This window comes from Pistacia vera, unplaced genomic scaffold (genome assembly GCF_008641045.1).
Source record: "Pistacia vera cultivar Batoury unplaced genomic scaffold, PisVer_v2 Contig246, whole genome shotgun sequence".
Lineage (NCBI taxonomy): Eukaryota > Viridiplantae > Streptophyta > Magnoliopsida > Sapindales > Anacardiaceae > Pistacia > Pistacia vera.
In genome coordinates this window covers 313,034-339,757 of record NW_022196053.1, presented here as the reverse complement: position 1 = coordinate 339,757, position 26,724 = coordinate 313,034, and the positions used below count along the sequence as shown (strand labels likewise).

The 26,724-nt window shown below is 33.5% G+C and overlaps 2 protein-coding genes across 2 annotated transcripts; both read right to left on the bottom strand.

Annotated features, from left to right (window-relative positions):
- Positions 1 to 6,385: 6,385 nt before the first annotated feature.
- Positions 6,386 to 7,017, bottom strand: LOC116131990 (zinc finger protein ZAT11-like). Its single transcript, XM_031417680.1, has one exon. It carries the CDS (start codon positions 6,982 to 6,984, stop codon positions 6,481 to 6,483), a length of 504 nt encoding a protein of 167 aa, XP_031273540.1. The 5' UTR covers positions 6,985 to 7,017; the 3' UTR covers positions 6,386 to 6,480.
- A 5,889-nt stretch (positions 7,018 to 12,906) lies between these two features.
- LOC116131874 (kinesin-like protein KIN-5B) lies at positions 12,907 to 18,514 on the bottom strand. Its single transcript, XM_031417536.1, has 21 exons — positions 18,491 to 18,514; positions 18,049 to 18,386; positions 17,824 to 17,962; positions 17,532 to 17,629; positions 17,279 to 17,435; positions 17,131 to 17,200; positions 16,969 to 17,045; positions 16,808 to 16,861; positions 16,643 to 16,723; positions 16,445 to 16,556; positions 16,261 to 16,347; positions 15,202 to 15,377; positions 14,952 to 15,113; positions 14,730 to 14,837; positions 14,488 to 14,646; positions 14,320 to 14,403; positions 14,013 to 14,218; positions 13,821 to 13,922; positions 13,620 to 13,729; positions 13,365 to 13,516; positions 12,907 to 13,265 (listed from the first exon to the last, which is right to left on the bottom strand). The coding sequence occupies exons 1-21, from the start codon at positions 18,512 to 18,514 to the stop codon at positions 13,053 to 13,055; spliced, it is 2,709 nt and encodes a 902-aa protein (XP_031273396.1). The 3' UTR covers positions 12,907 to 13,052.
- Positions 18,515 to 26,724: the final 8,210 nt, after the last annotated feature.

Below are 26,724 nucleotides of genomic sequence, written 5' to 3'. Positions count from 1 at the left end.
CGAACTCGGTACCTAAAAGTCTAATTCAAACTCGATTAATGGAGTTTTAATCAAATTTAATCAAGTTTTTCAAACTTTTTTGGCTTTTTGTACAGTGATTGAACTCAACTCGTGGGATTATTCGAGCTACTCAAACTCGAACTGAAGTCGACTAATGTCAAGTCGAATTCGAGCCAAAGCCGCGCAAGTGGCTCAACTCGTTTTTAACTTCTATTAGTGACCAACCGTATTAGCCAGCGAAGTGAATTGAACTCAAGACTAGTTCTAATTGAATCTTAACATTCATTTTTAAATATATCCATAATTTCTTAATTGATATGAATTTGTTTTTTTATTCCACAAATTACATAATTTAATTGTAAAATCAATAAATTAAAAATAGATTGAAAAATAATATATTTATATTATTATATCTAAAATTCAATTAAGAATGTATATATCTAAATTTTTAATAATGTATGTATATAAAGAAATATATATATATTATTAGAATTATGACATTACATAATCGTTATGTCATTCTTACTCGTTTTAATTGAAATTAAAAGAAATTCAATTTTAGAAAAAAGAATGAAGATGACACAACTTTAAATTAAAAAAGAAATTGATATTTTGAGAAAGGCTAAAGCCTAAAAGCCTAGTTGATCATCTAAGACAAGTAATTTGAATTTAATTAATCAAAAGGAATTAAGTAATGTTGAAGCAATTAACAATGGAATGGAACTTCCTTATTTTAATATTGTAATTAAATGTGAGACGCACGTCTTCCACTTTGATGTGACATGAAATTAATTACTCATCAGCCAAGGAGGATTAAATTCGGCTACTTTCCATCAAATGTCTTCACCTGTTTCATAACTACTTCTCTTTACTCACAAATGAAGTAAGAGAATCAATTAGAGGCCCAACCAATTACACATACTCAAGATTTGCCGAAACAACATATTGATACCCAAAAAATTTTAAAATAACAAAGAGATACCTTTTATCATGTTCTATTAGTGATTTTCGTTTCATAATAGTAAAAATACTATAATACCCTTAAAAGTTTGATATTTTAGTTTTTTATAAATTTAAAAATTTCTAAAAAACCTCTAGGTTTGCAAATTTGACTAAATACCCCAATATATAAAAATTTTGTAAAATAACAAAAATACCCCCACTACCCGCAGTGCCAGATTCCGGCAACCACCATCGGAATCTGGCCTGAAAATTGCATTACGACATAGACCCGTTAGATCTGTGTCGTAACGTGTCGATCTGGCCTTTTCCGGCCTCAACGGCCAGATCTGGCCGTAGATCTGGCTTTTTTCAGCCAGATCCTCCACGGATATGGCCAGAAAATGCTTGATCGACACGTTACGACACAGACCCGGGTCTGTGTCGTAACTCAATTTTCGGCCAGATTCTGGCCTCAATGGCTAGATCTGCCCTTTTTTGGCCAGATTAGTCACGGATCTTGTCGGAAAATGCCAGATCTACGCGTTACGACACAGATCCGATGGGTTTGTGTCGTAACGCAATTTTTCGGCCAGATCCTGACGGTGGTTGCCGGAATTTGGTACTGCGGGTGGCAGGGGTGTTTTTGTTATTTTATAAAATTTTATATATTGGGGTATTTAGTCAAATTAGCAAACCTATGGTGTTTTTTAGAAATTTTAAAATTTATAAAAAAACGAAATATTAAACTTTTAAGGGCATTCTAGTCTTTTCACTATTATCAAACGAAAATCACTAACAGAACATAACGGAAGGTACCTATTTGTAGTTTCAAAACCTTTTGATTACCAACTTGTCGTTTCGGCAAACCTTGGGTATGCATAAGTCGTTCGGCCTAAATTAGAGGCCAATTCATAATAATATTATTTAAATTCCCGTCTTCTATTCAGTAAACATGTTCTAACCTTATAAAAGACTAATACTACATCAATAACCATTTCTTATAAATTTTTTTTTTATAACTTTGACGTAACAATTTATAATCAGTTAATTTATAATTAAGTAGTAGGACTCATACGAGACCTATGTAAGACCCATTGTGAATTCATTAATTGCAAACTGTCACGTCAGAATTATGAGAGAAGGTTTATGAGAGAGTATTGTTGATATAGTATTATTCTTTATTGAATAAAAGCTACTTGCATTAACTACCTAAACTTTGCATATTTAATACTGTATAGTACAGAATCTTCTATGGAAAGACTTATCCAATAAATTATCAAATACAACCCACGAGGGGCATGCTCCCGACTCTTTCCATAGCCACATATATAATCAAAAAGCCATTGTTAATTGATTTCATAAAAGAGATTGTATGTTTTGGTATGGGCATGATCAAAGATTGTTGTTTCTCGTAGTCAAATGTAATCGTTTTTCACTTTCTAGTGATTTTAGGGTTTGTTATTGTTATGCCTAAAAAATCATATTAATGTCAACTCTATCTAAAAGATAAAGTGTACTAACTGTCAAGCCTATACAGTCTCAAAGATATTCATGCCAACCCTATCTCATTTTAAGAGATGGACAGATGAGAGCTCTCCATATGTCAATACAATTTGTAAAATACTCATTATATTGACCTCAAAAGTGTATAAATGGGCACCTCTCTTCATGAAAATGAGAGGCTGTGCATATGAGAGCTAGGCATAGATTTGAGTTTTATTATTTTTTCTTTGTAAACAAAGTTTTTCTCTATTCTTTGTACACCTTACAGGAAATATCATAGAAATAGTCAGAGAATGATAAAATCATAGTGGACATAGGATTCGTTTTTGAGCATCCGAATCACTATAAAAACCCCTCTTGCCAATATTTTATTTACGTTTCAGCATCATATTCAAATCTCTTGAATTTATCATATATAATTTCTAAGCCCGCTTAACACCTTGCATGTATGAGTCATTGGTGTCAAAATCAAGCATCAACAGTTATATTTTTTATAAATATCACGCCAAATATCTTGCATATTAGTTTAACCATTGTTTTTGTCTATGATTTGGGAGTCATATATTTTTATATAGACTATGTCCACGTCATTTTCAAAAATCGTCTAATTTGTATTAATTTTTATAAACACTCTCTTTACCACAAAAGAAATTCAATCTTTATAAATATATAGTCTTAGTTTTTCTTTTATTTTGAATCTCTTCTGCGATCTAGCTGGAATAAAAAAGAAAATTAAATAAAAGTCCTGGCATACGTGTAATAGAAGCATGAATAAGATCAAAATCTATGTCACCATAATCTGCAAAGTAAAATCTTCTCAAAAAACAAATAATATGCCGTATGTGTACAAAAGTTATTCCTCCATCTCTACGTATACACTAAAAAATTGGATAGAAGTTGACTCATAATATAATCTTACAAATTTTCTTTCACAACCTCAATATGACAACTCGCAATTGATTAGTTTGTAATTAGACAGATGAGACTCATAATGAGTAAACGAGACCCTTTATGTAAAGAAAAAGTTTGTGAGACTGAATTATGAGTGTAGTATTGAAAAAAAAAATTATGTAACACCACAAGATAATGATAGGATAAAATGAGCACTTAAATTAATTAAAATTAAATNTCAGTGATGATTGAATTGAAAAGTTTATGAATTATGCTATAATTGTTCTTTAGCATCAAAAAATAAAGGCAATAATTTTAACCTTTCCAATCACTGGTTTTACTAAGTCAAATTGAATATGTAATACTCAAAAATAATGTTTAGGTTGAAATATACCTTCCACGAGGAACGCACGGGGGCTTGCATCACTTCAATAGTTTGGTGATTATTTGATTTGTTGGATTTAGGTTTAAAATATATTTTTATATCTATATTAAAGCAGGTATCACTGCTATATCTTATGGGCCGTTTGGATCAGGTTAATATTAGATAATTAGGGTAATATTTTTTAAATTGAGCAGATGATGATATTTGTAAAAAAATATTCTTAGATTATTTTATGACAAACAGTGAAATTTGGGGTATATATTGTCGGGAATCTTAATACCTGGGGGAGAGCCGTTATTAAAACTTACCTTAGTAATACAATTTTGTTTCCCATGTTGCCCCTAAACAGTTGAGCAATTGGTTCAAATTAATCTTATATTTGTTAACACTTACAAAACACCAAATTCATTTATGTAGACACTTTTGTCTTCGCTTTTTAAACTGTTTGGATGACATTGCCCTTGTTATTGTCATTATTTACAGAAATGCCATTATACCCAAAACTAGCTACCACTGCCAGCCACCGTCGACTGCTGCCATAGGCTGCCAAAAGTCACCACCATAGGTTGCCAAAAGTCGCCATAATGGCGTACAACCGATCGTATATGGCCGACCATGAGTCGGTGAGGCTTTTTTCTACTATGGATCTGATCTAGTTGTTTCACGGCCAAAGATGTGGCTGTGAAACGGCGACTACTAAAGACCTGGCTATTTCACAGCCAGATCTATGACACTGTCTGCGACACAGCCAGATCTGTGGCACTGCCAGTGGCCGCCAGTGATGGTGGTTGGCTAGCGACAGTGACTTGGGGTGGGTATGAGTGTTTTTGTTAAGTTTAAAACGTTTTTGGTTGTTAGGGTGTTTTTGTTAAATCTGAAAAGTGGGGGGTTAAAAGAAATTATTCAAAAAATAATAATAAAAAATATTGTTATATTAATTTTTAAAAATGAGAGTAATTTAGTAATCTATATGACATACCCACCCATTTATCCTCCCGAGTCCCAACCAAATATATTATTCATAAATTTATTCGAACCAACCAAACATATTTTCTAAACATTTCCAATAATTTTCAAGATGGTCTTTTATTTTGTTAATATAATTTCCCTCTATAATAAAACATTATATGATCCAAACATCCCCTTCCAAGTATATTTATTTATTTATAATGTAAATTAGAGGTCAAAGGCATTGAGTTATAATCTTATAATTAATTTGAGTGGCAGCGTTTTGAAAGTAATATTCTCAATTTAAATACTACTTCTCAGGTTGAAATTTAGTTTTAGCCACAAGATTTATAAAAAAAAAAACAAAAACCATTCAGTCATTGTCGTTAAGTTTTGTGAAAACTACTTTTGTCTACCATATTACAGGTTTAAACCAGCGAAATTATCGGTACTACTGTTTCTTCTGCAATATTTTTACATGCAAACTTCTTGTAGTTAGGTATATGGAATTTGTCGCCATGGTCTATATCTGTCTAGAAATTAATTAAGTAGCTTAAGCTCTATAATTAGTTGATTAAGACATTGGGGAAGATATGAGTAAGCCTTGCCCATACATAAGCCAGAGTAATGGTGCTTAGGATTGATGGACTCATTGACCAACTTATTCGTTACGGGAGCGACATGTTGGATGATCTTGTTCGTCCGATCTTGGCATATCCTCCAGACAGCTGGAGCGGATTGGACGGTGGGAAAATTATGCACAACACGTGTGTATAATTTTTTTTACGATATAATGCTTTATGCACGAAAATCATATTATTAGATCTTACATCCATAAGTTTAAGCTCGGTTGCATGTAAGAGGAATCCAGACCTTAATGCGTTACATATTTTTCAGCTTTTAAGTTTCAAACTTTAGCATGCATGGAGATGCTGAAATTTCAGAATTTGTCAACAGTCCACGAATATCTCAGTTTGTTGGGCCGAAATCAATCCAAGCTGAAACTACATCAATCAGGCCCAAGCCCATTAGATGGTTACCAGGTTCGACTATTGAGAAAATTATTTCGTTGACGTGCAAAAACTAAAAAGGCAAAGCGTGTTTACCGCTTAACTAACCATTAAAAAGACGGTCAAAAATTGGAATTATCTTCAGGATTCTGTCAGGCTACCGTCAATTGGTCAATTACCGACCACCACTTACACGGGAACATATTTTTTTTATTGAATCCGAACTCATCTTTTCAACTATGAATGCTCTTGGTCAGCAACACGTTAGGAGTAACACATTTATGATACTGAATTTAAAAATTCAAAGTTTAGCTTAATTTAGTTGTAGAGTTATTAAAGTAATCCTCTGAGCTTATAGCCAATGCATTTATAAATATATATTAATTAATGGATAGTGATCACAAATTCAAAATACAACTCAAAATGTTAACTATTTCTGGATGGTCGAGTGAGTCGATATAGACGATTTGGTGTATTATTTAAGAGATTATAAATTCCAGTCCCTCCTTTGTTGCTAATAGAGATAGCCATTGAAGATGATAATTTTAAGATTTCAGAGGATTATTTATTTAATTACTCATGTTTAATAATCACAATAAACAAACTGATCATGGATAAAATTCACAAATATTGATTTCCCAAAAGAAAAAAAAAATTAATTCAATCTATAAATCAATGATAAAAAAGAATTGAAATCTCAACATCTTGTACATGAATTAAATGAATGAAAAGAATGTCCCTAATTGAAAAAAGAAAAAGAAAAAAATGAATACAAGTATGGGTTGAAGTTAAGGTATATTATCAAATCGAAAGATCAATCTTAGGCGCCCTCTTCCCAAACAAGAACTCCAAATCATTCTCTAAAGGAGTCAAGTTCAAGTCCAACCCAAAGATCCTCCTGCTATTCGATCTCACCAACATCGGCAACTTCGAAACCATAGTATCAGAACTCAAGCTTTCACCCATGGCAGCGGCTCTGTGCCGCCTCATGTGACCACCCAAAGCCTGCCCAATAGCGAACTCTTGTCCACATATCGAGCACTCATGCAGTTTTGGTTTCGAACTCAATGGCTTTTTCTCACCATCGACCTTATCACCTCCTGTTAATCTCGGTCGTTTGTGGCTCGCTCGGTGGCCTCCTAGAGCTTGGAAGGACGGGAACTGGCGATTGCAAGTCTTGCATTCGTAAACCTCCATTGCCGAAAGCTTTTTCTGTTTGGTTTCAATGCTGTGAGAGAGCAACATCAGGCAGTTTGCCATGGCTAATTGCTCCACGATCTGTCCATTTTCTCTAACTCTCTTCATGGCTAAAGCAATAAACTAATCAAAGAACGTAATGGAAATAATTTTGTTTTAATGGAGATAACGAACTCGAGTTTGTGATATATATAGGCTTTCATGTTCAACTCTGACTATTCTTTTGACCTGACAACAATTTTATTTTTACGTAAATAAATGACGTAAATATCCATTCAACGAAACTAAACAACATGTGTTGTGTGCTACTTGGGTGTTTCTGGTAGACAAAAGAAAAGTTAGACTGCTTCTTTGACTAAGCCCTTCTCGTGACAAGTAGATGTAACATTATAATAATATAGGTGGCCAAAATGGTCAGCCGTGACCAAATATAATTAGGTGAACTAATACAGATGAACGAGTCCCCATTGGCGAGCTTGTTAGAAGTTTCTGATGAGTGAGAGCTTGATTATGTAATGAGAACGTACGGCACGTTGTCTTATATATATAAAATCAGAGAAAACCTGTTTTCACTGCCGCCAGAGTTATTATTAATAAGCCGATAAATGAAGAAACTGTGTATTGCTTCGAAACCGAGAGCTGAAGCAAGAAGAAAGTCAAAAAAGTAAAGGCGAGTGGAGCTTGAACCCTTATAGTCAAAATGGTACAACATTTTCATTCCTTGGTTACTTGGTTTGATAGTTTCAAAATATATAGTTAATAATAGTTATAGAGTAAAACGACACTGTTCAGAGTTCACATCGACTTCAAATCTATTGAGCAGGTAACTGGTTTTCTGAATGATGGTGAACTTGAAAGGTAACACTGACATGCAAGAAAAATTCAGTCATTAAAAACATGTGTAAAGTAATAATCACATTATAATATTATATTATAAGATATATATATTTTATTTTCAAGATACACCTCATCTGAACAAAAGATGGATGTCTTAATTTTTGGTTTACTAAATTGCAGGGTCGCAGACTTTTATCGACGTTAAAATAGACTAGTATATTAATTAATTGGTATTTGAGCATTATTTATAATTAAAGAATCATATGCATTAATTACATTGAGCTTATATAACATATACCAGCCACAGTATTTGGACCAAAGTAAAACATACCGTTAATAGTTGATTTTGACACTGATTCCCAGGTACAAAGTGCTAAGCTTAACTTATAAAGGGGGTGTTTGTCTAAGCTTATAAGCTCTAAAATTAAGCTGACATGTTTGTTTATAATCTTTTTGAGCTTATAAGTTGAGTTTATAAGCAAAAAAAAATAAGTTGGGGGGAGGTACTTTTTTTTTTTTGCTTATAAGCACTCTGCTTATAAGCTAGTTTGACCAAGTATATTACCACATTATCCTTATTTAATTTTAAAATTACATAGTATAACCTTATTTAATATAGTATCCCTTTTAGTCATTTTATAATAAAATGTACTTATAAGCCACATTTTACCAAACACGTCAACTGCTTATCAGTCACTTATAAGTACTTTAACCAAACACATAATTGCTTAAAATTTCAAATGCTTATAAGCTAAAATTAGCTTATAAGTACTTGTTATTTATAAGCTAATTTTCATAACCTCAGACAAACACCCCCAAAGTACACGTGAATAGAAAATATAGTGAAGTAAATAAAAGATAAATTCTAAAGTAGTTCAGATGCTTAAAGTAAATCATATATTCACCGTTATTTTATAATTCTTTGACTATTTTTATGATATTACCCGTAAGACATACAAAGATAGATAAATACTTTATTTACAGAGAAAAGATAATAAAGGTCAAATATTTGTCTAGCTCTCATATGCCCAATCAGTCTCTTTTTCACGAAAAGAGGTGCTCATTTATACACCTTTGAGTTCAATATAATAAATACTTTTACAAGTTGTCATAACACGTAGGGACCATTACTCCTTAATCCTTATCTTAAAATGGGATATGATTGATATAAAATATCTCTTGGAGGCGCTTTGGGTTGATGACAGCTAGGGGTGTTCGGTTCCGGGTACCCTGCATTTTTTGAAGGAACCGGAACCGGAATCGACGGTTCCTTAAAATTTGGAACCAGAATCGGAACCTAACCGACGATTCTAGTTCCTAGGTACCCAGAACTAGAACCTATAACAACGGTTCCGATTTTGAGTATCCTGTAAAATTACAATGACCCCCAAAAGTTTTTAAAATAGCCAAAAAACCCTTAAAAACTTACAAATACCCCACTGGGCACTTGTTAACAAAAATAAAATTACAAATTATAAATTCAAAATTACAAACTCCATTACTTTGTAAAGGTAGATTCTCAAAAGTCAAACCAACTTACTTTAAATGTTATGAAATATAAATATAAATGTATTCACATTATTTTTTCTACAAAAGTTTTTATTTACCCCATAATCTTTAATTTTATTTTATATTAGTCTCGGTTTTTGGTTCTTGGTTCCGGTTTCAATTCCTAACTATAGGAACCGGAACCGCACAGTAATGGTTCAAAAAATTTGGAACCGAAACTTACCTGTTGATAGTCGGTTCTGGGTAGGAACCGGAACCAAATCCCAGGTACCCGTTGGTTCCGGTTCCAACAGGTTCTTTTGAACACCCCTAATGACAGCTAATACCACCTTATCTTTTGGGGAGACGTGGTAGCTCCTGAATGGCACAAAGCCTTCTTAAACTCTTATTAGTGGTGTTGATATCAGTGTGACTTTTTAGGCACAACAAAACCCTTGTTGTAAGGGATAGTTCAAGATTAACCAAACTGCTTTCAAGTTAGGGGAGGGTTAACTCTTGATTTTATATTATTAATTTATTACACAAAACAGTCCTAATCAGATGGGTTTAAGTTAACTATAATTAGTGTTTAATTAAGCATAAACCAAACTTAGCTTGAACTCAAATGTTGACAAAAGTGTGGGCCTATGAAAGTTGGCAAGTCCATCAATGGCTCACTTGATAATTTGTTTTAAGTTACTAACAATCCTTGTAAAACAATATTATCGATTATTATTAAAAAGCAATAATCTCATTGATTTTGTGACAAAAGCCAATAAACTCAAATTTTATCAAGGGTTTAGATGAATTTTTATTTTAATACATTTTGACTAATATTGGTTATAACTAAATAGCCTAGATATCAAACAAAACATCACAATCACATCTGTACACAACAAATACATATTAAACTAATTATAAAAATATATTGACAGACCCTAAAATATAAATAAAAAAAAAAAAAATTTGGGGAAGCCAATATGTTACGAAATAACAAGTCATAGATCATGGTCCAATAGACCTTAAATCAAAGATTAAAAGGTGTACTAAGATTAAAGAGGCGTTAATCTTGTAATATGTTTTGATAAGAATGAGATGACATGCTTAAATTCAAAGGCAAACGTGTTTTTGTAATTTTTAATGTTTTTATTATAGAGGTGTTTAATAAATTAACAAACCTAGAGAGTGTTTTTGTTAATTTTTAAATTCTACCTCGTTATTATCACTCAACCCTTACTTTTTCAAAAATACAATCCAAAATACTTAAACAAACGCACTCAAAGTAATTGTAAAAGGGTAGATTTTGAATATTGAAATAAAAAATTCTTGGAGAAGATTCATTATAGGACTAGTTGCCTATGAAAAAAAATACCTAAATCAGCCATAACTTACCAAATTCCACTCTTTTCTACCAACAACACAGAGACTATGCATGTAAGAAACATCATTCATACCACAAGCTGATGAATTCGTATCCTCAGGGCCTGAAGTTACCAAATTACACTATGTCGAATTGTTGTGTTTATTTTTTTTTATTTTTTTTTATTTTTTTTTATTTTTTTTTATTTTTTGCTTTTTCACTAATTACAATGCATATGTTTTGATCAGTGTGTTGTCTTATGCTTTAATAGATGTTTTAAACTGTGTGTTTGTGTAAATTTTGGACCCAACAACAGTGTAAAGCCTAATATTAAGATTGTTCTAAACCGTGTAAATTACAACTATTAAAATAACAGTGTAAATCTGTTTGAATTGTGTAAAATCTGCTAAATAAACTATTATTGTTTCCCTTTTTTGATGTTATATAGAACATTCATAACAACTATGACTACATCATCCTCAAGGGCTAGGTTTACATCTTCTTCAACTCAAAATAATGCTCCGCAATCTAGCAACATACATGACAACAAGATTTAAACATTCTACTTTGTCTAAATTAATTTTTAAACAGTCATGACTCTATAAGTTTTAAACATTCTACTTTGTCAAAATTAAGTTATAATTTAATTTAATTTGCAAGTTCACGGCCTCTTTAAGTAATGTGAGTTTGAACTTGCAAATGCATCGTTGGAGAAGGTAATTTTTGCAAAGGCAACTATGTGTGTTGAGGTTTATTTAGATTATATTTCCTCTCTTTCTAGTTTTGGTCATAGGAAATTGTTGCTCAGTTTTGGTCTAATATTGATTACTTATTCTTGTGGCTGCACCCTAAACTGTTTTTTTTTCCCTTTTTATTATCATTGTCACAGGTTGTTAGTGGAACTTGTTGCTCTGCTGTGGTCTGATGTTGATTACTTCTTATTGTGGCTACACCCTAAATTGGTTTTTTTCTTCTTCTTTGTCATTGTCACAGGTTTTTGTGGAAATTCTAAATAGCAGTATAACCATCTTTGCCACCAATGATAGATCTTCAACTGATCACATTTTGCTCATTTTTTATGCTGTACATTGGAGAATGAATTTGTTTCGATAATACTGAATCAAGATTGTTATGTTTATTTTTACACGAACTTTCTATTCTCTTCTTTTAAAAACATCTATGCTTTTATTGTTATTATTGCATGTTAGCAGGTTGAAGAGGTCTGATGAAAACATTTCCAAATTTTATTGGGTTTAGGGTGACTAAAATGCATTGTGATTTTGCAGTCTTAATTGACAAAGTAAATGTAGTACAAATATCAACTCAATCCGCACCACATACACGGACAAAATAGTAATTTCATTTGTGTTAATTTTTTATAATCTGACGGTTACCCATTTGCTAAAAAAAATTAGGACAAATTAGTAATTCAATTATTGTTAAAAGATGGGGGTATCTCGGTGATTTTATTTTTAAAATAGGGGTACATTGTATTTCACTCACATATAATAATAATAAAAAAAAATTCAATCAAACAATCAAGGGTATTTTGGTCTTCACAATGAAAATATATGTTTTTAATAGAAATTGTTAACAGAATTTTTGCTCTAAGTAATAAAATGGAATTTAAAATGTGGGTGGGTATGAATTTGTCAATGGGCCATTTTTTGGGTGGGAACATGTCGTTAACTCTATATTATATGGATAAGTTTTACATTTTCTAATTCAATGAAAACATATTCACTCAAATTTGACAAAATAATATATAGCTGAAGTTTGAAACTCAGCAGATTCAAGCACAGCAAGAGCACAAAAAGTTGGCAAAGGGCAGAAATTAAACTGTACGTTTTAAAAATGGAAGTAATTGTAAAAGGGTAGATTTAAATATTTAAATAAAAAATTCTTGAAGAAGATTCATTATAGGACTAGTTGCCTTGAAAGAAATACCTAAATCTGCCATAACTTACCAAATTCCACTCTTTTCTACTAACAACACAGAGACTATGCATGTAAGAAACATCATTCATACCACAAGCCGATGAATTCGTATCCTCAGGACCCTGAAGTTAATGACCAAATATATTCAATGATCATCCCTATTAGCAACCAAAGTAATTTGAATTCAGAACCTCTTAAATAAACACCCAGAAGTCTTTGTCCAATCACTCAGCCACACGGGAGTGGTTTAATTATTAATTTTAGTTACTATATAACATGCATTTATTAGTTCATGATATTAGACTTTTACACAAGAAAATTTTCAAAGTTATTGAGGAGAAGAAGAAACTAGTCCTAATTATTTCGGTATTACATAATTACTACAACAGCATCAACCTCCAAACAAATCAAGACAACAGCATCCTAACTGGTTAAAAACAAATGAACTTGCCACTCATCAGTTGATGAGTATAATTTGTTCATTCTGTCACACAGCTAAAGCTGCTTCTGCCACTAAATGCCTGTTATTTTCCTATTCTGCTATTCGTACATATTAATTGACATCTGCAAAAGGAGTTCTATTTGGTGAGGCTACAGCCATATGCGAGTTCTTGCTTTCGTTCTGCCCCAATTTTGATTTGTAGTCCACAATATTCTCTTCTTTCAGATTTTCAAATGCGGCGGCTGTTCTCATCTCTTCGATGGATGCCAAGCTCGGCACTGTTATAACTCGTTTCTCAGGTGTTGTGCTACTATGCTGGTCAACCTGTTCATAGAGATCATCAGTTTAAGAGTTGTGCAACAATGTTAACTTCCTAATATCAAAAGGACTTTGGAAAATTCTTTCATCAAACCAGACTCTTACCAAATAATCTTTTGTGAGAGACTTTTCAGCTTGGTTTCTGATGCTTGTTATGTTTTCACCATGCTTTTCTTGTATCAATTTGAGCTGATCTAAGCACCTGGTTGTCATTGAGTCTATTTCCTTCTTACTTTCATGATCCCGCGTTAGCAAATCTGTCAGAAACATAGTTTTTTTAATTTTCATCTAGCGGAGAGAAGAATATATTTTATTACATGAGAAAGAATATTTAAGCCCCGCATAGGCAGTAAAAATTACCATCAACAGCTGTCACAATATCACCAGTTCTGGAACCAAAATCTACTTCCATTGAAGAGCAAGCAGATACAAGTTCTTCATGTGCAACTTGATTTACGCTTATATTTTCCCTGTTGAAGTAATAATATTGGATACATTATGAACTGATCCAACTTAAAGAACAGAAAAAGATTAAAACAAACCATGAAACAGACAACTTACTTTACAGTGGATTCTATCTCTGCAATGCTCTTTGTATTAAGATCACTTATGTATGATTGAGCACTTTCCCACTGTTGCCTAGAGGAATCTACCTTCATGGTGCTGTATACAGAGAAAACATAAGATTGATGATATTTCAATTCGGTAGAGCTTAATCTGACTGGAAATTTTCCTAAGCTACAAAGAGCTTACCACTCCTCGATGTAATTGTCAATGATAGTCCTAGATTCAGCTGCTGAGAATGTGTCCTGCATGAAATGACTTTCCACTTTCTCTACATACTTGCTCAACTCTGTCCTAGCATCAGTTGAGACCTGCTGCATGCTAGAAATCTCTCTCTGCAATCTCTTATTCTGTTGTATACTTGAGTCCTGGGCGTTCTTTGACGCCTCTGAGACCTAATTAATAAGGATTTAATGTCAAGTTCACAATTTAATTCCAAGCTTTTCAGATTCGATTAGAAATAAACTTGAAAGAAAGGTTGACTTGATTGACTAACCATGGCAGATTTCTTTGATGTCAAGTTCGATAATATCACTGCAATTTTTTCCAGAGCCTCTTTTTCCTCTTTGGCAGCCTCTTCCTGTTTCATGGCAGTGTGGAGTTCACCAATCTTGACTCTTCCCTAAGAAATGCCATATAAATTTAATTGTCCACATAAACTTACCTTAAACTTTTTGTCGAAATTAGCTAATTCCTTTGAGTTTTGAGCCTGGCTCTCTTCAAGCATTGTCATGACATTAGAGGCCTTTTGATAAAGGTCACTGAAAAAGTCTACGGTTGCCTTTGAAATTTCTTTTGCAGAAACCAAGCTTCGCTGTAAGCCCTGTCATTACCAATAAAATTCACTTCAAGTACAAATTAAAATAATATTATCAGTAAAACAAAACAAAAATGTAAAGATGTTACCTCCTCTTGCTGTTGGGCAGATAATGCCAAGAACTGTTTTTGCTCAATAAGAGAATTCTGGATGTCCTTGATAACCTCCTTGGCTTCTGATACCATAGTGACAAGAAACTGTAAAAGACAAAAGTAATGTTAACTTGTTATGCACCCTCCTGTAGATCCAGTGCGCTTCCATTAGCAATTTTTCTTAAGAAAAAGCAAAAAATTTCTTCACTGATTCCATACTTGTTCAACAGCCATTCCATGAGAAGAGATTGTAGAATTTATCTGTTCCAGGTCAGAGGCTGCTTTCTTTTGCATTGAATTACCAAGTTCCTTCAAAGCTGTTATTCCTAATGTATATGTCTCTGTCAATTTCTTTATCCTTGATTCCAAGATTTGTGTTGCCTGAATTTAAATGGATATTACCATTCAGATGATCTGTATACCAAGCATGAGTATAAAAGTTAGGTGAATAAAAATTTTCTTCTCTTACATCACATTTACTCGCAAGAAAAGAATGTGCATGTTCTTCCATGCATCTTAGTTGTTGCTGTTGTTGAGAAATCGATCCTAGGATAGTCTTGTGCAAATCTTTCAAACTCTGATCAAGCTGAGAACCAAATGACAGAACCATGCTATGATTTTCTGCTTCCAACTTGTCTTTTTGATCTGTATAGAGAAAAATAATTTCAGTTAGACATGTGAATAGTAAACAAGCGCATTTGACTTTCGTTTCTCTTTTCCTTTTAAAGAAAATGAACTTAGGTTTCAGTGAATGACTCAGGTCTCATTTTTAAGATGTGTTTGCAGAAATAAGAGATGACAGTCCAGAACATTCTGAATTTCATCTTTTCGTCTCTCTAGAACTCTTTCAAGCAAGAAACACAATTGAACAGAAAAAGCTAACAAGAAAAACACACTTCATCAATTGTGCACAACATAATAATGGTGCCACACACATATATGCCCAACCACATATATATACCATAATGACCAGTGAGGTGGGATAAATTCAACTTCAATACCCTAAACCCTATCATCGCCTCAAATGCTCTGAGGCCAGGTCTAAACCCAGTATTGCCTCAAATGGCTATAGTATCATAATAAAGTGAGTTTAGGTAAAACTTACTCCCAAAAGCTAGCTTAAGAGAGGAGGATGTCCAACCACATATATATACCATAACAGCAACAGCCCACCAACTTGGAGATCGCCTCAAATGGCTCTAATGTCATGATAAAGTGGGTTTGGGTAGAACTCGCCCTTAAAAGCTATCGCCTCAAATGGCACTGATAGCATGATAAAGTGGGTATAACTCATTCCCAAAAACTACCTCAAGGGAGGGGGGATCTCGACTACAACTTGGTGATAGGGGACAAATTCAACTTCAATACCCTTCCCACGCTTGGTGTGCAAGGCCAGGCCCAAACCCATCATTGCCAACTCAATCCCAACAGTTAGCAAGGGAGGAGGGAACTCAACTACGTATATACGCATAACAGCCCACCAAATTGACGATGTGGGACAAATTCAAATTCAAATTCAATTCCATACCTAATTTTGCAAAGAGTGAAGTTATATCCTCTGATGCATTTTGCAACTCATTTCGCAACTCCTTTGCCCGCTCAACTAATGACTTCTCTGTTCACGAAATGATAGTAAATGTCAATAGCCCTATTTAAAAAAAAAAAAAAAAAATAGCCCCGGATTGTACTAACTCATTTCGCAACTGTCTTACCTGAGAATAGAAGCTTGGAGATTATCAACTCCTTTTCTTTGATTGTTGAAAGGGCCATCCTGTGGTTCTCTTGAAGTTCAAGAAATTCTTTGTTTCTGTTTTCCAAATTCATCTGCAAGAATATTTCTATTATTATCAGATACATGCCATTAAGTAATTGAACAAAAAAACAAAAAGAAATCCATATTCAGGATTTACCATGCAATCCTTGAGCTCGCTTTCTAAGTCTAATTTCCCTTCTTGTTCAGTAAAATACAGTTCGCGGTACCTATCAACTTCCTGAAACAAAGAATAACTCTGATAATCTATTCAAGTATCACATGTATGGTATGGGAAGGACATCAAAGTACGAGCAAGTTGTACCTTCTCACTGAGGCTGAGATCATTCTCCAGTTGATCTATTTTCTCAATTCTTGCCTGCAAGTTATCCCATATGTGCATTAACCAAACAAAACAAGCTCCATATAGAGTAGAGAAAGTCGCTGACAGTTGCCAGACTCTTAATTTATTTTAAAAACTTTTACCTTCTTTTCAGCTTCATCCTGGGCATATCGTTCATGTGGAATGTAAACACCATTTTTGTCCCTTGCTGCTCGAACATCTGCGTTAGATTAACATGTAAGAACCAAACTGCTTATTTGTTTGTCACACAGAAAAATCTAAGACTGCAGATGCATTATTCAAACCTTGTTTCATTTTCTCTATTTCTAAGTACAATTCCTTCAACAGCACAGCTTTGGACATTTTCTGGTTTGCCTGCAAAAGATCAGCTTCAAAATCAGTATACAGTGGAAAAATGAAAAAAAGAAAGTGAAAATAAGCAGCCAAACAAACCTCTGGTTTATTCTTTATGTTCTTAGCACGGTAAGCATAATCTAGAGTGCTCAGAGTTTCTTCAAGAGAATGAGCAGATGGAGAAATTGTAGCAATGATGCAAGTTTTCGTTTTCCCTCCCAAAGAATCTCTTAGCAGCCTTGTTAGCTTGCTATCCCTGTACAGAACGTCGGCATACAAGGGCAAATAGTTTAATAAAAACTTACGGAATATCCAATCAACTAATAGAATGATAGCAGCTATCCGAAATAACCTATATGGAATATGAGCTGAATGTTCCACTAGTGCATTAATGACACGGCCCAGGGTGAGTAAACTCTTGTTTATCTCCCCTGCTTCCCTTGCACGACCCTGCAATTTAAAGCGGATATAATCAAATTGATAACCACTTGAACTAAAGGAACAAATTATTGCAAAACTTATTCTTCTCAGACTTGATATTTTTCACATGATTCTCAAATATACTGACTCCATGTAAAGATAGCAAATAATCGAGTAAATTAATCGGCAAAAAAGTAATTTACAATACTTAGATGATTTCATACCTCCCGTGCACCTGAGCGAGATATATTCTCTGATCCCGCCAAGTCAACAAGATTTAGTTTGCCACACTTAATAAGGTCCTCATCTCCAACAGCTGCTTCTTTTATATGGACAGTAATGGAAAAGACAGAATGGGAGCGGCTGCAATAGAAATTTGGAAAATTTTGATTAATTTTCTATATGTTCAATATGGTTATTGAGCTGAAAAGATTATAAAAGGACTCAACCTGCTGTGCTTGTTTAACAAGGTATCTGCTGTACGTCTTTTGGCTGATCCTCTTTCCAAAATGGTGTAAATTTCATTTGCACTATATACAGCTTCTTCTTCAAGGCCTCTTACAACCACACAACCCTTTCCATCCTCCATCAAGGAAATGGGTTTCTTCTGCTTATCTTCTGTAGATTTAGGATTGTCTTCTTGAGCTAGCAAATCAGTTATTTCTTCATTGTACAGCTCCAAAAATGACACTTTCATGCTATAGTCAGCATTCTGTGCCTCAAGTGTATCAAAAATTTGGCGAACTGCTCTTGGAATAACACCAGCTTCAGCAGGTAAATCCAAACCCTACGTTTCGTGATACATCATATGTATATGTTACTTACTCAACCAGAGGAAGCGCAGCTTAAACTACAAAATTTTAGAATTTGAATGAAACAATTCTTCTGTACCTTATTTCTCATCCCACCCTCCATTGTATATGTTTTACCAGTGCCTGTCTGCCCATATGCAAAGACTGTGCAATTGAAGCCGTCAAGGACTTCATTTACAACGGGAGCAATGGCTTGGTCATATATTGATCTTTGTTGTGATTTTGGTCCAAAAACCTTGCAAATTTTTTAAAGTCAGATATANGAGAAATCCAAAACGAGGCCACGAAGACAATCTCATGTAGCTAAGTGACCATCCGCTAGAGGAATTCAACATCTAATAGCAATAGAGAAATCCAAAACAGTTTATTTTTTTGATGATATGTAGTTATGGAGTTGAGCCGGTTATGTACATAACATTTTAAACATTATTGATTCTTGGTAATAAGATAGAGAAACAGACTTTTAGAGAGAGTTAATTTATAATTAAATGTTAACTCACGTAAAAGAGAGAGATTATATTTAGACATATTTCTCCAAAGAAAGAGGACACGTTGCCATTGTGATCTATAAAGGACGGCACCGAATCCTTTTGACTTGCTTTCTTTCTTACCCTCCTCTTCTCGCTGTTTATACAAGTACGTCCGCATACGAACCCGCATACAAGTACGGCACGGTGTTTCAATTATGCCATGGTTTGGAATGAATATATGCTATTGAGGTTGTTTTTCATTTTCCAGAAGGCTCTGAGATTGAACTTTGAATGCTTAAACACTTGACTTTAAATGCACCTAATTAATCGAGTTTCCATTGTGCTATAGTTTTGAATGGATATGTTTTCTCATGATGGTTGGATCTTAATTTTTAGAATGCTCGAGATTGATCAATTTGTTAATACCAAAGGTCAGATTCACAAATGGTATTGTTTCCATCCTAAAAATTTTTATCTGCTCTTTTTCTAGGATATAGTTTTACTAGAATTAAGAACTTTTTTTGTTTCTACAATAAAATGCCCATTAAGAACTCTCATCTTGGACTATAGTAACATTATCAGATTCCATAGAAAATGTTCTTGTCGATCTAACAATTTTGGTAATTCCTTTGTGTTAAATGTCAATCCTTAATACTTGGTCAAGCATTGGCAAAAATTCAGTTCACACTCTTTTCTATGACCAATGCTGCCTTGTCAAGTGGAAGTGAATGGATATTTAAGCATTCTGGTGAGTGGTTTCAGGTTTGAGTGTTCTCTCCATCAGTAGAGATTCAAGTACTCAACCTGTTGATGCTGTTCAACATGAAACTTCAAATAAAAAGATGTAGCTTCTATAGATCAAAGAGATACGTATAATTAGAAAGCCTATAGACAGAGAAGAGAGTGACTAGAGAGGGAAGCTTAAGAGGAAGAGTTCGAATCGTCCATATAATCTCTCCTCATAAAGCACAGTGACACTTCATCCCTCTTTGAGAATATTATGAAACAAACAAGGGTTTTTTTTTGCCGGGCATCTTTTCAATTTAACTCACAATTTCTACAACTGCGATGACCCTGAACACAAAAACAAACTAGAAGAAAAAGGGAGAAAAGAGAACTAACACTCCCAAGTTTGGAATCACAGCCAAATGAAACCAGTCAGAGCAGCCAGATCGACGACTAAAATAAACCAGAAAGAGTAACCGGGTGTCACCATCAGAGAGAGGGCAAGCTGACACATATCGTGATCGTCAGTATCTGTTTTTTTACTTGCTTTCCAGTTTGGGAAATAGGGTATGGAACTGTGCGACCTTTCAACTTCCTTTACGAAATACTACTATATTTTATTTATGCTTCTTTTCTTATTATATTATTAAACAATGCAATTTTTTTTTCACTGCCCAAATTATGTTCCAATTTTTAATTTTCTAGATTTCTTTTAATTTGGATAGGTGTAATCCTACGGTGAATATATTTTTTTTTCTTTTTTAATAAAATAAATTAAAATCCAACGACAAAGATAGCTTCTGGTAACTATAAACTTGATCCAATCGAGTTGGATAATAAACAAGACAAGCAACAACAATTCTTCCTTAATAAAGTAAAAGAAATAAAATCTAACAATTAACCAACTTCCATAACTTATTGAATTACTACAAGAACAACGGTAACTCCAACGATTTTATCCAGGAAATCCCCAATGGCAAATACAAAGTCATACAGCAACATGGTACTTAGAGACACTAACTTGCTCCATCTCATGCAAAGTTACCTCCGACACTAACTTCCTCCATCTCCATATAATCCTCTGTAAAGTTACCTCAGACACTAACTTGCTCCATGTCCATATCATCTCCTGCTAAGTTACCTCCCAATTCAAGATCTTCAATACCTCACAATTCAAAATCTTCAATCTCTTCAACTATAACAAGAGCTGTGAAGAAGGTAGTTGAAAAAACATTTAATTAGACTCTATAGTAGTGCACCCCATAGAGATATGATAATGAGAAAACAATAGGCTGCTAAGAAATGTGAGAGTGGTAAAACAAATGACACAAGGATTGACAGAGCTAGGAGAAGAGAAAATTTTCCAGGACGCCAGAAGATGGGACGACCCGTACTAATAGGGAGTGTGATGGATGCGAAGAGGAAAACTAATAGTAAAAGAAGAGCAAGAATCGATAATGGGATAAATAGAAATGAAAATCTAAGAATGTTTTCAGTTTGGGGTTTCACTAATAGAAAGAAAATTTTTGGCAGTGGCAAGAAAAAAAGCCTCAAATCAATGGAGAAAGTCATGGTTGTCAATGTTTGAGCAAAGAAGCAAAAAGGTTGATGTAAGAGCAAAGAAGCAAAAGGATTGATATAATTTTATAGTAATCAAGAGAAAACGTATGCTTCGGGTTAAGAAAAAAAGCTTCTGTAACCCCGCCTGGAGAAATTCAACAATCAATAATAGCAATAGAGAAATCCAAAACGACGCCGCGAAGAGTGAGCCTAGCTGACATGGCATACTCCAAGTAACTTCCAATTAGGAATAGGGATCCAAAACGAATAGTGAAGACAATCTCATGTATAACAAAGTTATCATCCGCTGGAGAAATTCAACATCCAATAGCAATAGAGAAATCCAAAAAGAAGCCGCGAAGAGTGAGCCTAGCTGGCATGGCATACTGGATTCACTGGAAGGGTTCCAAGTAACTTCCAATTAGGAATAGAGAAATCCAAAACGAAGAGTGAAGACGATCTCATGTATAACAAAGTCACCATCCGCTGGAGGAATTCAACATCCAATAGCAATAGGAATTCAACATCCACTTTTTTTAAATCCCCCCACTTTAAATTAGTCATAGAAAAGACAAAAGTGTGTGAACTTAAGCAAGTACTTTGTATTAAGGAATGACATTTAACACAGAGGAATTACCAAAATTGTTAGATCGACCTGAGCATTTTCTATGGAATCTGGCAATCTTCCTGTTAATCAACTGGGGATGTTCACAAAATACCCTAAACCCAAACCTGTAAATGTATTCCTGCAAATTTTTTAAAATCAGATATATCATGCAAATGTAGCACACACAAACAATAAATCCAAATCCATTGGGTAATATTATCAAACACTGCAAAAGCTTACCTTGTCAAAAGTGAAAACTCTATCTATTTGCTTGTTAGCTACATTTTGCATGACAGTGACTTCCCTCTTATGTTCATTACATGATATCACTCTTGGAACATTTAACCTTTGCTCATTGTAGCTCAATGGCCTGATCTATACAACTGAATGAGAAAATTAGGGGTCATGTTACATGATATCTGCTTGCAATTTTACATTTTGTTTTTCAATTATATCATAAATCCAGCATCCAAAAAATGTGAATATGTTAAATTCCAAATAGTCATCAAAACTTGGCCCATTTAATAAATTTGCACAAAAGACCTGAAAATTGAAACGAACCTGCATCTTAGGAGCACTTGCACATTAATCTCTTACTCTTTGTCGAGATGATTGGAGTTCCACTCAGAACATCTAGAATCTGGGCGACGCCGTTCAAGCCGAGGCGTGAGAAAAGGAGTTGGAGATGGTGTTAACCCCATTCCTACTTTTCTAAATTGATCGGGAGTAACTGACATCATGATGTTCTTATCTTTATATTTTATACCTAATACAACAAAACAAACGCACACAAACCATTGTTCTCCTCTGAATTTCTCAGTAATCGAACCAAAAAAAAAAAAAAATTAAAAACACTTTTAAGTTTCAGTACTCAAAAACGGCACTCACCAAATTTTTAATGAAAACCCTCGATTGATCGAATAACTGGAAGAAGAATTGATTGGAAAGAGCCTTTGACTGGTCGTGGTTTTGTGTTCTTGTTTTCAGAATCCTTTCTGTGATCGAAAATTATGCTTTTGTTTAGATTTTTGAAAGTGTGTTGCGATTGAAGTGGTGAAATGAGGTTTTGAATCTCTAACGGCTACTTGTATGTTTGTATGCAGAAAATAGCCCTTGGAAAATTTTCGCCTTTTTTTTTTTTTTGTGGAATAAGTGGGACCCTTGGAGTAAAAATTCAAACGAGACGTGTCACGTTGTCACCTAATTGCGATTTTGCTTTCGAAAAAGATGGCGTCCTGTACAAAATTTTGAGGTATTTCCAGAAATTATTGATGGGTAAAATTCAACTTATTTCCCTGCAAAAAGTAGAGATGTTAAGGGCTGATAAGTTTTTGGAACATTTATGAAATTAATGGAGAAAACATAAATGGTTGATTTTGATTATTATTCAAGATTGAATTGTCTTCTTTGTTCCTTCATTATATATTTTTAAAATAGTACTACACTTATAAAGTCTTTATATAATGATATAAGTATAAAGTGATGTATCATATCATAATTGGGAGAATGAACTAAAGTCAAATTCATTCTCTCAATTATGGTATGATACATCACTTTTGTTATGCCTAAAAAATCAGGATTGACGTAGACTCACGTTAGCAAGGGTTAATCAGAGTTCAGGAAGACAGTGTGTCCTCCAAGGACAGAAGGAGTAAGACTGTCATCAACTTAGCAAGTAAGAGTATGGCCAGTGAATGGCTAGGAGTCATATACTTGTCCAATCCTTGCGTGATTTAAGGATACCGACCGCACAACCAGCCAATAGGAAGCAAGGTAAGAATTGTACGGTGCCTACCCATTGACAGACCCGTAATCATTGCCCAGGAATCTCTTACTATAAATAGAGAGCTCTCTTCTCTTCATCCGGATTCGGCTTCGGATAATATAAACACTCTCTCTCTCTTTCTGTATTTCTTTTCTAATCGCTACTTGCGACGTGATTATAACCTTTCTCCTATAAAAATATAGTAGACGTAGGATTTACTTTGAGCATCAGAATCACTTAAAAAATCATCATTCTTTATTTATTTATTTCCATTCATAGTTCACGTGTAATTTCTAAGTTCGCTTAGCACTTTGCACATGCGAATAGTTGATGTCAAAATCCAGTATCAACAACTTTGTACATATATCATTGTATGAAGACTTTATAAGTATAGTATTATTCATAATTTTATGTCTACTCTCTTTGTTAAATTCATCGAATTTTCGTATCCAATAAAATGAATATTGTAATAGCCTGTAAATTTTATAATGGCCTTTAGCCGAACGAACAACTTGTCTTGGGACTGGTGGTTGCTACAAAATTTGTTAATTGCTGGCTTCAAGTTTTAGCAGTTTTGATCCTTTGTTTTACATGCTGCAGTCGACCTTTGATGATTTTTTTTTTTTTTTTTTTTTTTTTTTTTTTTTTTTTTGCTTAGGCTGCATTTTAGGTCTTTCATCAGTGTGGTCCAAAAATAAAGAATTTTATTGTTCGTTATTCTAATACATAAACCTTATATTGTATTTTCTATACTTCTAAATATCTCAATAATTTGTTGTCGTTTGTAATTTTGTGGATTTAAATTGAAAATTGTTGTTTTAGATGAGAGAAGAAAAAATATAGATAGATAAAAGGATAAATAATTATTTTAATTAATTTTTTATACTTATAATGGAGACCACACATCCTCTCTTTGCGTTCCATTCTCTGCCATTTTTCAAATTCAAATATGCTCAAATCATAAACAAAATGTGATTCTCAAGAATATGAAATTTTAACATGAAATTAGAGCAAGATGCAAAAAGATGCAAGATGCGATTGCTTGACATAAGCATATCACTATATAATCTCATCAAAGCTATAACATAAGTCCGAGATTCGACTGCATTAATACCTGTTAATGACTAGATATACTAGTGAGTCAGTGACTAAGCCAGAGCAGAGCCCAGTTTCACTATTAATGACTAGCTTCAAACAACAATCACCCGTATAAAAGTGCAGGGGAAGTTAACAAAAATCCCAACCGAAAACTAGTTATGTACATCTTAAGTTTTTTTATTCATATGTATCAATAGATTCACGGATAATTCCTTCGACTCTAATATTATTATTACAATATTAGAGACAGAGAGTAAAGAAGCAAATACTGTCTAATATCTTGTTAGGAAAAAAAAAAACAAAAATTCCATTGATTAAGGGCATCTCCAACCCAACACCATTTTCGTGTTTTACACCAAAATGGTGTAGAAAATTTGCTCCAATATCACACCAAATTGGTGCAAGTGAATAATATCACACCAAATTTGGTGTAACACTATCCATCTACACCAATTTGGTGTGACGCTATTCATCTATTATAAAAAAAATTTTATTTTTTTATTTTTTTAATTTGTATTTAAGTTAATTTGATTATTATTTATATTAATAGTTATAATAATAAATTTATAATAATTATATAATTCAAAAAATGATGAAAAATTAAAAACAAAACTTTAATCAATGTAAATATTACAATGACTCAAAATAAAAATTAATACTGATTTAAAAACACTAAAATTAAAAGAAAATACAACATATACTAAAATAATAATTTAGTATTCCAATGGATTTGTTTTGGATCCTCTAAGGTTATCAAAATATTGGTACGGAGGCTCACAACGCTCTTTCAAAATACAGTAATTGATCATTTGTGTAAAGAATATACTAATTCGGAAAATTAAATTACTATCAATATGAAATTTTACTTTTGTGTTGTTGTTGTCTTTTTTATTTTATTTTTTGTGGCATTTTATACTAGATATAATGTTTTTTTTTATATTAAATGTAATGTTTATTTGATTAAATAAATGCTTAATTTTATTAAATTAGTATAATTTTCAAAGTTATAATTATTTAATAAAAATATCATTCCCAATATTTAATTAATATATACAAAAATAATTAGTGAAATAGATTAATTGTTGATTATTAATAGAAAGAAAAAGAAAGAGAATAATTCAAGAAATATTTTTTTGGGTGTAATATTTGGTGCAATAGGTTGGAGATGCAATAGTGAAATACACCAACACCAACAGCAACACCAATTTGGTATTTGTAGTTAGAGATGGTCTAAGTGTAACAAATCCCACATCGAAAGCGTATTGCGGAGGTCTAGGGCTTATAAATGGGGGGAGTCTTTCCACCTAATAGGTTAGCCTTTTGGGTGTAAAACTCCCAGCCCGTGACAAGTGGTATCAGAGTAGACCCGAACTGTCTTTCGATGTCTCGCTAAGCACCCACGAAGGGGCGTCCACGTGTGATTGTGGGTCCACACGAGAGTGAGCTGGACGGGTAGGCAAGGGACCCCACCTGTGACGAGGACGTCACAGGATTGGGTGGGGGAGAATGTAACAAATTCCACATCGAAAGTGTATTGAGAAGGTCTTGGGCTTATAAATGGGAGGAGTCTCTCCACCTAATAGGTTTGCCTTTTAGTGTGAAACTCCTAGCCGTTGACATAAGGCAGTAAAGTTTTTTTTTCTTTACTCAAAAAATATTATAATAATCTTTGCTTCTTTGCTCTCTCTCTCTAATATAATAATAATAATAATAATAATAATAATAATAATAATAGGAGTAAAGAAGGGAGGCCCTTAAAATATTATTACTATAATATTTTCACGAATCCATCCATCCATCCAACGGTAGATGTATTCTTCTGTTACGCATTTTATATCCACCTAATTTCTCTAATCCCATGGGGCCCCCATCCCCGTTTATCCATATAACGGTGATTATATAACCCATATTCTTGTACGGGACCTTTTCACTATTAAACAACTCCGATATTCCACCGTTGGATGAAAATGTTAGACAGGATTTGGTGACGAGAAAAAAGCCTATGTGACCTTCTCGTAACTTAATTTCTCGTAACTTAATTTCTCGTTATATCAATTCACCGATACTTGGTCATCGTTTTCTTTTTA

What these genes read in the sequence shown, in the direction of transcription:
- LOC116131874 (XM_031417536.1), bottom strand. Translation starts at nt 18,514, where the DNA reads ATGGAGGGTGGGATGAGAAATAAG. An exon ending in ATCTCAGCCTCAGTGAGAAG is followed by an intron (nt 16,724 to 16,807) that starts GTACAACTTGCT and finishes TCTTTGTTTCAG; the next exon opens with GAAGTTGATAGGTACCGCGA. An exon ending in TATTGTGACAGCTGTTGATG is followed by an intron (nt 13,517 to 13,619) that starts GTAATTTTTACT and finishes TGTTTCTGACAG; the next exon opens with ATTTGCTAACGCGGGATCAT.
- LOC116131990 (XM_031417680.1), bottom strand. Translation starts at nt 6,984, where the DNA reads ATGAAGAGAGTTAGAGAAAATGGACAGATCGTGGAGCAATTAGCCATG.